This window comes from Eschscholzia californica, unplaced genomic scaffold (assembly GCF_041429995.1).
Source record: "Eschscholzia californica isolate CP2 unplaced genomic scaffold, dmEscCali1.0.p SCAF_3, whole genome shotgun sequence".
NCBI lineage: Eukaryota > Viridiplantae > Streptophyta > Magnoliopsida > Ranunculales > Papaveraceae > Eschscholzia > Eschscholzia californica.
This window is the reverse complement of record NW_028238420.1, coordinates 51,439,518-51,451,941: the sequence shown is the minus strand read 5'-3', so window position 1 is coordinate 51,451,941 and position 12,424 is coordinate 51,439,518. Positions and strand designations below refer to the sequence as shown.

At 37.2% G+C, this 12,424-nt stretch overlaps 2 protein-coding genes across 6 annotated transcripts in view; one reads left to right on the top strand and one right to left on the bottom strand.

The window, feature by feature from the left end:
- LOC147551581 (protein RER1A-like) overlaps positions 1 to 3,993 on the bottom strand; it is a 34,263-nt gene extending 30,270 nt beyond the window's left edge. Inside the window, exons 1-4 of one of the 4 annotated variants that reach the window (XM_086665124.1) lie at positions 3,294 to 3,993; positions 978 to 1,158; positions 809 to 864; positions 106 to 378 (exon numbers count right to left, since the gene is read on the bottom strand). In XM_086665124.1, coding sequence (XP_086521250.1) covers positions 823 to 864; positions 978 to 1,158; positions 3,294 to 3,688 — 618 coding nt within the window. In that variant the 5' untranslated portion in view covers positions 3,689 to 3,993 and the 3' untranslated portion in view covers positions 106 to 378; positions 809 to 822. Of the gene's footprint in view, positions 1 to 105; positions 441 to 808; positions 865 to 977; positions 1,159 to 3,293 lie in introns of those variants that run through there. The other 3 variants (XM_086665125.1, XM_086665123.1, XM_086665127.1) reach the window with 3 other exon arrangements.
- A 1,919-nt stretch (positions 3,994 to 5,912) lies between these two features.
- Positions 5,913 to 12,399, top strand: LOC147551580 (phosphatidylinositol 3,4,5-trisphosphate 3-phosphatase and protein-tyrosine-phosphatase PTEN2A-like). Of its 2 annotated transcripts, XM_086665119.1 has the most exons (14): positions 5,913 to 5,947; positions 5,986 to 6,027; positions 6,713 to 7,172; positions 8,250 to 8,351; positions 8,464 to 8,520; positions 9,306 to 9,371; positions 9,620 to 9,796; positions 9,922 to 10,008; positions 10,116 to 10,180; positions 10,256 to 10,332; positions 10,951 to 10,997; positions 11,168 to 11,298; positions 11,401 to 11,470; positions 11,614 to 12,399. In XM_086665119.1, exons 3-14 carry the CDS (start codon positions 6,762 to 6,764, stop codon positions 12,160 to 12,162), a joined length of 1,839 nt encoding a protein of 612 aa, XP_086521245.1. In that variant the 5' UTR covers positions 5,913 to 5,947; positions 5,986 to 6,027; positions 6,713 to 6,761; the 3' UTR covers positions 12,163 to 12,399. The 2 variants fall into 2 exon arrangements, with proteins under 2 accessions (XP_086521245.1, XP_086521246.1); XM_086665120.1 differs by lacking the exon at positions 5,913 to 5,947 and having other exon boundaries at positions 6,755 to 7,172.
- Positions 12,400 to 12,424: the final 25 nt, after the last annotated feature.

Sequence of the window (12,424 nt, the reverse complement as noted above, 5' to 3'; positions counted from 1 at the left end):
TAGCGAGAAAATTCCTGTAAGCTTCTCTATTAGTTTAGGTCACAAGGCGACGGGAAAGAGAAAAACTAATGAAAATGGCATCAGAAAGGAAAACGACAAGAAGACTGGTTCAAAAATTAGTAATTTCACATATCAAAACTATAATTTTTTTGTTTATCATGGCTAGTGTATACCATTGTTATGCTTCTGAAATAATTCAATCTTGAAACTGCCAGGACTCCTGAAGTACTATACTTTCCTATTATTCTATGTCACATGGAATAGGGGAGCAATAAAAAAGAAATGAAAACAAGGAATTAATATGAAAAGAAATAAAACCATCTGTCTCCCCTTGCACCGCATTTTAGTCAAGCCCTCCATAGCAGTCCAGACAGAAATCTGAAAAACGGTCAGTCAGTCAAAACTTTTGCATCTATCTAGTCTTTCAAATCTCCTGCATGCTGCAGATAGATTAAACAATCAAGTATATGTGTGTATTGATAATTGGGATATGCTAAACACACATATTGTGTTCTTGCGGACAGTGTTCAAAGCATGAGGGCTTCCTAGACCAGCCAGACTGAGCCCTAATGACCCGAGCAAGCCTTGTGAGTCGGAAGTCAGCTAAGGATATCTTTCTTTCTATTTACATAACTATTTAATTATATAGTTACATGTGCATAAATACAATATTTCTTATATGAGATAAAGAAAATACATACTTCTTTACTATCAGTCGAAAGTTTCATTTATATGATGAGAGAAAATGAAGACAAAGAAACAAATACAAGTAACTCGAGCACGAGTACATAGAGCTACACAGTTCTACCTGAAGTTTCAACTCTAGGAAGGGATATCATCACTGACTACTCTTTTGCCATATCGCTGAAAAGAGATAAATCAAATGCAACAAGGATTAACTAGCAGTAATAATAATGCGACTGTATTATGGGGATGAAAATTGAAATTGACAAAGTTAGGGTATTAGAGAACTGTACCTGTTTTCCTAGTGAAAATGGAACATATTTGTATTTGATCATGTGCAGTATCTGTCTCTTCATTGTGAGGAAAAAGAGAACTACCCAGTAGAAGAGAAGTATTGGCCAAAAGACGGGTACGTCAAACACGCTGAAGAATGTCATCATGAAAGCAATGCAGAATGCTTGAGTGATGGAATACCTATCACAGAAAAGAAGACAAAAGGCAATTTACTCATCTCTCTATACACAGGAATATTAACAGTTGCACGAAATTAAATAGATAAGAAAAGGAGGTTTATGGATGAGGAACAAATAAGAAGCTCAACAATTAATTCTAAACAGCTTAAGAAAATTAGGATGGCACAAACTAAATTGAAATTATCTCCTTTACGTTCTTAAGAATTAACGACAAAGGATGAAAGAAAGCAATCTAAACCATTAGACATATCAATTTAATCTTATTGGCTCTTTTGTTTTTCTTTTCGTAGTGAGACCAACAGGCATAAGATGATATAAATGATAGATCTGTTAACAGTTATATAATTCATATTGGTCACAGTACAAAGTCACAAAGATCTGACATTTCTAGATATCAAGTGATGCTATCTTGCTACTATTTGTAACTGAGATTATCCAATAATAGAATCTTGTACTTTGCTGCAAGATGAAGGGTAACGCTTATACTGAGTTAAACTTACCTATTATCCAGATTTTAACCGAAACGTTTAAAACTCCTACTATGTAACAGATAAGGCACATCAGTGCATTAATGCCCCAAAGTCCAAACAAACAATCACAATATCAAATATCAGTGCATTAGCCGATACTCCAGAGTAACACACGACCACTGGCACTTGCAAGTTAGAAAATATATAATTGCATCCCTTCTCATGCTTAGTAGTTAGAATCACAACATAAACGATGGCTGAAGTAGCTATGATTAGTTAGATTGATTGGAAAGGAATAACTATCTAGTTTTCAAGAATTACAATTGAAACCACCAATTCACAACAGAAGTCTTACGGGCACTTAGGACTCACAGTGGGTCTTCCTATCACTTAGGACTCAGAGTGGGTCTTCCTATTTGAAGGCAATTGACACCACCAGTGAAGGACGAAGTGGGTCTTTTCATTTAAACTCCTCCGCTGATGAGGAGCTCCCTAGGGGTTCGAGTTGGTCACAAAAAAAAGACCTACTTCTTCCTTCATATCTATTACTGGGTATTATTGCTTTTCAGCATACAGGCGATTGGGTATATTTGGTTAAATGTAATACAACTATTGAAAGTTATTTGCAATTTTGCGTGTACTTGTACTAATGTACCAAAAAGCATTTTGAAAAAAGGGAATCTTGCAACCATAACCTATTTGTACACATGAAGAAAAATAAAATGTGGACGCTCGAAGGAATTTTTTCGGTTAATAATCCTACAACCATAGGCTTTAGCCACAATTTCATCAACTGTCCCTCCGCCTTCGAAAACCTCAAGCGCATCATATCAAAACTAGTTCAACTAATCCTTCAAGAATTCTTGATAATTTCTAACGTCGATGGTTTTATACACTGTTCCCACTCCCCACTGGTTTTCAACAACAGACCCAGCACATGGAAGTCATGTAACTTCATGAACTACAAAAAAATTATGCTAGAGAAATATTTGTAGTTTCTAAGTTGTGGAAGATAGGATACTCTCTGAAGTTTCAATAACTATAATATTCGGACCACAATCCTTCTAGGGTTGTTTTTGAAAATATAAGAGACCCAGAGATCTCATTAGTCATTACCCGTTGTAATAGTCCCACATCGCTCGCAAGAGTGTCCAAAGACTGGGTTATAGGTGTACGCTCAAGCTTAGTAAGTACCGAGGCCTTTTGGGTATGCTCGTGATGCCTTCACCAAGAACAAAACCCCTACCTGTGTGAGGTGGTCAAAGCAGGGACAATATCGATAACGGCTAAGGCTTGGGGCATTACAAAGTTACCCCCCAAAGAACCAAATCACCAATCATCCTGTAAGACCTTTTCCAAAACCCAGATTAATCTAATGATCCTAAAAAGTATATAAAGAACAGAAACAAAGTTACCCCCCAGAGGCCAAATTTCTAGTCACTTTCATGATAATCTTTTGAAAACCAAACTACTTTAAACTGGTTGGTTAGAACCATATAATTAGAAACCAATTTCGAACAACATCACGAAAAATTAATAGAATTTCATTCATAACCAAATCAAGTAATGGGTTGATATTTAAAAATGAAAAACTAGAAAATTAATGAATTTCGGGAAAACAAAAGTGAGGAATATATATCTGGATAAGAAGGAAAAGAAGTAGTACCAGAATTTGAATTCAGGAAGACGACGAACAAAGGGATGAAACTCATCAGAACCCCTAGTAGGAAGGGTAGGTCCATCATCATCATCATTGGTGATATCTTGAATCTCAGGATCAACTTGAGGTGATAGAAAGGCAATAAGAAGATTAAGGATGTAAATACCAAGACCATAAGAGACAATATAGAATCCTTCGATGAAGTAAACACGAATTATGTAGATGATTGCAATCACAGAGAATCCGATCCAACGTCTTAGAACATGTGGTGTTGATTTATCAAGTAAATATTGGTATCGCCGTGAAACACCATTACCCCATTCAGATACAACGGTAGAAGGCAAACCAGATGAAAGATTTCCATCGCTACCACCACCGCTTCCAGCAACTCCCGATTCCATTACTGATTCCTCTCTACCTAACCCTTCTTTTTGGAGTAGTTTCGTTCTCTAGAAAAATAAGGTATGCACAATTTTTGCTTGGAGTTCTACGGGTGATTTTGTAGATGGGGTAGTTTTGCTTGAAAAACTTGTGTACGCGCGTGGTGTTTGATTGGCAATTTCTCACGGAAAATAGAAACAGTGTCTCTAAGCGTGTTGTGTTTGATTGGCAATTTTTCCTATGGAAAATAGAAACAATATCTCTGAGAAATTAGATTTTCATGTGCTTTGGTAGGATTTTCTAGGTTCTTAAATTTACGCTCGCGTGACTAAAATTTCAAAGTTTACATGAAATAAGGTCTTGACTCGCTTCCCCCTTAAGAATCTCTTTCTCAACGACCTTCTTTCTGCCCTTCCATGAATTGGAATTCTCAATTCAAAAGACATTTCTAATGCAACATTCTAAAAACTTTAAAATTATTTAAGTGTCTGAATGATCCAAATATTGAGAATCAACTGACAATAAAACCAATAATCAAACGGTTCAACCCGTGTCTAAGTCATCAGGGAGATGAATCTGAATGAGCTCTGTCACCTAAGCTCGAAATTGGGAGGTCGACCTGAAAGTCTCTTAAGCGCCTCGACCTCCTCTGAAACCAAGTACAGAAAAGACGAATCTTTCTTGAGTGAACTGGTCATAAATCAATTGCCCTAACTGACCAAGAAAGTCGTCGAAAAGAAAATGTTGATGCCATGGTCCCACGCCCTCTTAGCTTAACAATACTCAGGCTCGAGAGGGTCGATGATTTTCAAGTGTCCTGCCTTGAAACCTTACGATGGCTCGGGAGACTTAGACATCTTTCTACAAAACTACATCAGCCTAATGAGGTTGGCCACTACTGATGGGTCGGTTATGTGCTGAGTTTTATCCACTCTCTTAAATGGCGCATCCATGTCATTGTACGCCACACTCTCGTGGCTTAACAAAATCGTTCGATGATCGCTTTTGCCTTTTGTACTGCCTTTCCAGAACAACAAGATACCAGTGAAAAGCTCTGAAGACCTGTTTAACATTGTTCAAAACAAAGATGGATTTTTGAAAAGCTTTTGACAAAGATTTATATGACGAGATGGTCTAAATTCCACTATAAGACGTGGAACTCTCTGGAGTAGCCTTAAAAAGACAGTTATGACGAGATAAAGTGCTCAAAGAGATAACTAGAGAAGAAACCACGTATCTGGCTGGCTTAATTCAGCAGGATCCAAAGCGTCGTGGCAACCTAACACAAGTTCCGCAAGATGGGTGAGATAAACAAGGCGAGAAGGAACAACCTCGAAAAAGGAAAAGGGATGAAGATCAACACCTCCCCTTGCATGAGAACTACAAGAGAATTAAGCCAGAATATAACGAGTGCACCCTCCAACTAGAAGGAGATGAGAAATCTTGGAAACATTGATAAAAAAAGACCAGTACAACTACTAAGATAGAATCTGAAAAAGGAAGACAAGTGGCCTAAGGACACGAACGTTCGGTGTGCTTCCATATGGAATACAATCACATGACCTAAGAAAGTGGACATCTAACCTCATAGAAACTCTGGTGAGAAGCCTAAGAACACGAACGCCTGGTATGCTTCCATAAGGAATATGATCACATGATCTAAGAAAGCGGACATCTAACCTCATAGAAATTCTTGTGAAAAAATATAATTGACATTTTTTTTGAATTTTGCATTTGAGATGACGTGACAACTAGAGATGCTTTTCGTAGTCGAACTAGGTTCCCACCGCGCCTTACGGGCGCGGTAGATCCCTCTTGGCTAACGTCGTTGTGGTTTATTACGTCTTGATTTTACGAGTAAAGTGTTTTTGAGCATTCTCCGAGTGCACGTATACTGTGGGATCTATGATCACGCCGTTGACCTGAGCTTACCCAAGAAGTGCATCACACTGGTTCTCATTTTCACACATTTTGGTGTCATGCGTTTACCTGTCATCCGAAATCAGTACGTGATTCCGAAATCAGTAAGTGATTCCGAAAATCAGTACGTGATTTCGAATGAAATTACGTACTGATTTTGGATGACAGGTACTCGCGTGACCCGACGTGATTTCGAATTCTTAAAATAAAAAAATAAAATTAGAAGTTAAAATTTTCACAGGCGTTGACAGATCAGACCGAGTAAATGATACCATCATCACATATACATTTTTTTTTGTTGAAAGCATCATCACATATACATACTCCTTCCCCCAGAAAACACACAAAAATACAAGTGATCACACAAAATCATTTTTCTCCACAGCTCGATTTGTGAAACCCTAGATTATCTTTGCGACTTCTCAAATCTCAAATTCAGGTAAGAATTGCAAACTTGTTGCAGACCTAACGGTGCATGAACAGAACTAATTCTTAATTCATTGAGTACCTGTTTTCTATTTGTTCAATTGATTAGGTTTATCCTTTGGATTTAACTTGCTTCCTTTCTTCTATTTGCTTATGATTTGATACGTTTCCCCCTTTCATTTCTTCTTTATTAGCAGTAGTATAATACTTTGTGAAACAATCCAGAAAAAAATTGAGAATGATTCATTATTGACTGAGTGAGATTACTGAATTTAGGGATTTAGAGTTTATGATCTGACATGCAAAAACCTCAAAAGTGTAATTCGTTTTTAGTCTGTTTATGCTGGAACTACAGATTTTACATCAGTATGGTTATGTAATTTAGTTTGGAAAGATGCAAACTTCAGAATTTTGTAATATGGAGTTTCTTATGTTGATCCCAATGGTGAAAATAGTTAGTTTAGTTGCATAGGAAGGAATTTCAGTTCTATATGGCTTTAAAACTTGGTGGGTTTTGTTATGATTAATGAAAATTAACAATAGAAAAGCGGGTACCTGTAACTACATATTTAGGTTTTATTTTTTTTTTGAAGAATTTTTGGAGTTATCTACTGTAGTAATATTAATGGATGTGTTTTTTGAGAGCCCCAATTTTTTAGAAATGGTTCAATATATTTTTGTATAATTTATTTCTGCAGATATAAGTCTATTGTGACTGTTGTTGAGACATTTGGGTGTAGTGTGGAAATGAATTCAGAGTCTACATATTCGTCATCTCCTCCTTCATTTAGAGTTCCTGGTGCTCCTCCTGCTTTTGGTCAAGGAAGTGCAGTACGAGATTCACCATCCATATTATCTCCATCTGGTATATCCTCTTGGGCGAGAAATCTTAAAATTCCACAACCTTCCAGTGTAGCTCAAGACGACTCACCTCCAGGAAATTCTGGCAAGTCTAGGTTTGCACGTTTTACTGAGGGATTTGGGTTGTCTCCAAGAGCATCTATTCCAGATGAATCTGGTGAAGGTACTTCCACGACTCCACTGCCGGGTGTTCTTGGATCGTTCACGAAAGGGATAGTTGATTCGTCTAAGAGTGCAGTGAAGGCTGTGCAAGTCAAGGCCCGACACATGGTCTCCCAAAACAAGCGAAGATATCAGGTAGTTTACCATTATCAATAATCAGTACTACTTTGCCATCAACTGCTTTGTAGCATTGTATCAAGCGCACACTACACTTTTGGAACTTTTTCTTCTCGACCCGTGTCGGCATCGACATACATGTAACATATCTGATACATGTCAACATTTCATTGCGTAGTTGGACATTGTTAGATGTAAGACTTTATTTATATCTTGTGTTTACTTGCATGGTATATAATAATAGGTTACACCTTTCATGTATCATGGAACAGTGTTTGATCCAAAAGTACAAATTGTAAGTAAATCTTAAACATAAACTGGGACGGAAAAAATATGTTATTTACGCTCTTGTTTCGTCTTTTATCCAACTCATTTTGTTGGAAACCTCCTGATGAGAAACAAAATTTCATGTGTGAGGCACTTAGCTCCGCATCATTTAGGGGTCAGGTGCGGAAGTGTGGGATGGTGCAGGGAAGGCCCATGCCAAGAAAAACCTTGTACCCTGTGGGTCTAGGCCAGTGGGCCTGGGTGGTGCCTTAATGAAGGACAACATGGCTGATATTGGGACAGGTGTTACATCACCTCCCATCAGCGCGGTCCATCGACATGTACCCGTATTATCATCACGTAGTTGATGCGAACCTTTTCTTTACTTCTGCGGAAATTTTGTATAGCAAATTTAGAGACTAAGCTTTCTCATTTCATCATTTCATTAATGTATTATTCGCCTTAGGAGAAACTGATTTCTACTCGTTATATGAAACATGTGATTCTAAATAACGACTTGACTCGTGTAACGTATGTATCTTACCTTTAGTTGTACTTGATATTTGTGATGTTGAATTTATTTTGAAACTTTTTGTGATGTTGAATTTATTTTGAAACTTTTTGTGATGTAAAAATAAAAAGAATCAGGTTGAAGTGATATGGCTAAATTTTCTCATATAGTGAAGCCCTCGTAAGGTTCAGGGGACTTGATTCTAGGTTTCATATTTTGTTCATGTACTGTTCTAGCAATTATGGATTCTTTGCTTCTATTATAATTTTCTTTCTAATTGTACCGTTTCTTTATAACCAGTACTTATCCTTCTCCAGGAAGGTGAATTTGATTTGGATATGACGTATATCACCGAGAATATTATTGCCATGGGGTTTCCTGCTGGTGATATGAGCTCTGGGTTTTTTGGATATGTTGAGGTGAATTATATGAGTAGCTTTGTTAAGAGTTGCTGCTCTCTTACAAGCCTTCCCTTTGCCTGACGAATTTTTAGTATAACCACTTTTATATTATTTGAGAAATGTTGTGCAGGGCTTGTACAGAAATCACATGGAGGAAGTAATTAAGTTTTTTGAAACTCATCACAAGGTGAAGAACCATTTACTATTTATTTTGGGGGAATGAGCTATAATTGATAATGCGGTTACTATATTCATGGCTGAACTGCTCATATGGTGTCAACACCAGAGCTCTTGGTATCCACCTAGTAGTGGTTGAATGTGATAGTCAACTGCTATTTTATCTTATCCTATGCAAGTGATCCAACTTACATAGGATAAGTGATACTCTGCGCTGACACAATATGAAGTGTGAATTTCATAACATTGACCTAGAGAGTGACCATGTATACGAACAATTTTCTATCCCACGTGTCAGAAGATTTTTTATGTCCAATATCTTGTTTAACTTTGGATAAGACGAGATTAATTGTTCTTGATTTGTAGAGAGGATTTATCGCTGTTCAAGTTTTAATGTGATATAGAGATGAAAGATGAGTATAACTATTTAAGCTTAAGGGATGATTGTGCCAATTTCTCCATTTTTCATTCGAGGATTCTTCGCAACATGGACTATGTAGTTATATTGGATGTCGAAGGCTACTCTCTCATATTTGCATCACCTTCTCGTCTCTAGCAGTTTTTTTGAAGCTTTTGCTTCTTTTCAGTTTTAGCCCAAGTAATATCTCGTTTCTTCTCCGTAGAATTGTCTTTCTGTGGACTACAGGGTTACTCCTATAAGGCTCTCAAACTGGTCACATTAGGATTTTCCCTTGTTGTAGTTAATTGTGGAATATGTAAGGTAGAATGGCCTATAGAAACTATTTTTACTCTTCAATCTTTTTCTTGTGGGTGCTAAATCTGATCTGTCGACAGGGAAAATACAAGGTATACAACCTTTGTTCAGAGAGGCTGTATGATGCATCATTGTTTGAGGGAAAGGTAACTTATTTTTATGTTTTTTGTGTTTACATGGTGCTGAGTATCAAAAATTGGTAATGTTTGGCTTATTTGGTCGAGAGGAACGCATCAACTTTATCATTCAACTGTCTTCTATTTGTTTTTCTTATATTGCATTTGCATCCGAATGATAGATTTGGAAGTTCCTTATATTGCATTGGACTGATAGATTTGGAAGTACTTCATTTCTTTTACTTCTTTAATGTATTATGCGACTTACTCATCTTCAGGTTGCTTGTTTCCCATTTGATGACCATAACTGCCCTCCAATTCAACTCATCATATCATTTTGTCAAAGTGCATACTCATGGTTAAAAGCGGACATCGAGAATGTGGTTGTTGTTCACTGTAAAGCTGGCATGGCTAGGACAGGCCTGATGATATCTAGCCTTCTTCTTTTCCTCAAAGTGAGTATCTTGCTAAGTACTTCAGCGATTTGTTTTAGTAATTTGTCAACATCGTTTTCATATTCTCGTGATTTTCTCTTACAATAAGGGTGTTCTGATTTACCTTGTTATCATTTGTCGTGCAGTTCTTCCCAACAGCCGAGGAATCAATTGACTACTACAACCAGAAAAGATGTTTGGATGGGAAGGGGCTGGTTCTTCCAAGTCAGATTGTTAGTGTTTTTAACAAGCAACAATCATATTTTGCAAAGATGTATTTCCATGATATATCTATCTGATGATTTATCTGGTTTTCTTTCTTTCTTTTCTTTTAATTTAGAGGTATGTCAAATATTTCGAAAGAACATTAACATACTTCAACGGAGAAAATCAGCCTGGCCGCAGGTAAGTCTATGATGCTTTTTTTCTAACTTTAAGTTCCAGCAACTTCGTTAACACTTCTTTTTAATTCTTATGTAGGTGCATGCTTAGGGGGTTTCGACTCCACAGGTGCCCTTACTGGATAAGGCCATCAATTACAGTCTCTGATCATAATGGTAAGGTTGCTTCATGGTCTTTATTTTAATAAATGTTACTTGAACCACCATACATCATTATTTTAGCGTTCTGTTTTCTCAAAGTTATCTTCAATATCATAGTTTACTTGGAGCCCTGGTTTCTTGAACAACGCATTTCACATTGATGTGCATGACTGAAATGAACAGAGCTGCGATCTCGTGTGCATTTAGTTATTCTAAATAATGCCTTTAAATGTAAATATTGTAAGTGACTCCAGATAGTCATACCTTTGCCTCTCCCTTTCCCAGATTATCAACAATGTTTAACTATAAACCAAAAGTATATCCCTGCCTCCCGGGGAACGGGTGTAACTCTAGTCTTCTGATTTCACATTTAGAAGCTTTTACTGAGTAGATAGCCAATCGAGTTGTGTCCACATATCAAGCGGTTGTTTTACTTTCTCCCCATATTTCCACCATATATCTGAAAAAGTGACGACACAGCTCCATCAGAATCTAGTCGAAAACATTACTGGATAAAAACCTATAATGGATAATGCAATATTCAGGGTTTTACCACGCTCTAGTCCATTCTATCTTTCTTTTGTTGCATAGTTAAAACTATTGAAGTATGACTTCAGTTTTTTCTTTCAACAGGAGTTCTGTTCTCTACAAAGAAGCATCCAAGAACCAAAGACCAAACGGTAGGCCTTCTAACTGACATTTGGTTTCTTTACTTTCTAGTTCTAACATCTTGTTTTGGAATATATATATATATATATATATATATGTGTGTCTGTGTGTGTGTGTGTGTGTGTGTGTATAGAAATCAAGGTATCAACAATGGTCTTTTTGGGTTTTTTCTATTTTTCAGCCAGAAGATTTCTGGTTTAGTGCACCAAAGAAAGGGATCATGGTTTTCGCTTTACCAGGCGAGCCTGGTCTGACACAGTTGGCTGGAGACTTCAAAATCCATTTTCATGATCGACAGGGAGATTTTTACTGGTTTGAATCATCATCTCTTTAGTCTTCCATTTTCGGGTTTGATGTATTCTCTTTCCTAAGTTCCTGGTTAATCTGAAAATGAGTTTACCGTTTCATCTGTAGTTGGTTGAACACAACGATGATAGAAAACAGAAAAATCTTAAACACCTCTGATCTCGATGGATTTGACAAGGTAAGCAGCTCAACCTCTATCGAATTAACAAGTAAAACAATCAATCTAGTTTCTCGCGTAGTATCCATTATTTTGGTGTTCTGAGTCAATAATAATTCAGCCTCTTATGTATGTTATATACTTGTATCTATTTCATTTTGCAGAGGAAACTGCCTTCCCCAGGATTCCTAGTCGAGGTTGTGGTGGTAGACTATGAAGAACCTACTACTCCAACAGATCCACCGACCGATAACCCCAAAACAGATGAAACATCAGCTCATAATCCTGAAAAAACAGGTGATGGGGCTTCAATTACACCAAATCCTAGTAAAAGCTCCGGAGGATCCGATAAGGACGATATATTCTCAGACAGCGAAGCAGAAGGAAGTGGGTCTTCGAAACACAGACTAGAAGGAGGTGTTTCTAACCAAGTAGAAACTACCACTTCCACCGCAGATCAACCCAAAACTAACAAAAATACGGATAAAATGGGAGAAATAACACGTGCAACGCAACACGTATCTCTAAGAGGCAATGAATCCATTGTTGCCCCACCAGAAACAGTACTTACAAATAATGAAGATCGTTCTAGTGGCTCAGGCTTCGAAGTGCCCAACAAACTGGTCTCAGATGGTGTGAGTGACATAAAGGCGATCGCAGCAGATGCCTCTGTGTTTAGTTTCGGTGATGATGAAGACTACGAAAGTGAGTAAGTCATGAGGTCTATATCGATACCTAAACATTGTCTCTGTACATAAGTAATGTTCTCTGTATACTCTTTTATCTACTGGCAAAATGTTTAGTGAAGTTGTCACAGGCAACTTAATTATTTGTAAATGATCCTAAATATTTGGTTTTCAGAATTCTTTCTTTGGTGGTGACCTCATTTCCCATGTCAAGAACAATTTACATACTTGTAGGAGGAAATGCAATAAAAATGATCTGAAATATAACAAGTTCTTCACCATTTATGGG

Coding starts and splice junctions, on each gene's coding strand:
- LOC147551580 (XM_086665119.1), top strand. CDS start 6,762: ATGAATTCAGAGTCTACATATTCGTCATCTCCTCCTTCATTTAGAGTT. Junction 8,352..8,463: donor GGTTTTTTGGATATGTTGAG/GTGAATTATATG, acceptor AATGTTGTGCAG/GGCTTGTACAGAAATCACAT. Junction 10,333..10,950: donor TACAGTCTCTGATCATAATG/GTAAGGTTGCTT, acceptor TTCTTTCAACAG/GAGTTCTGTTCTCTACAAAG.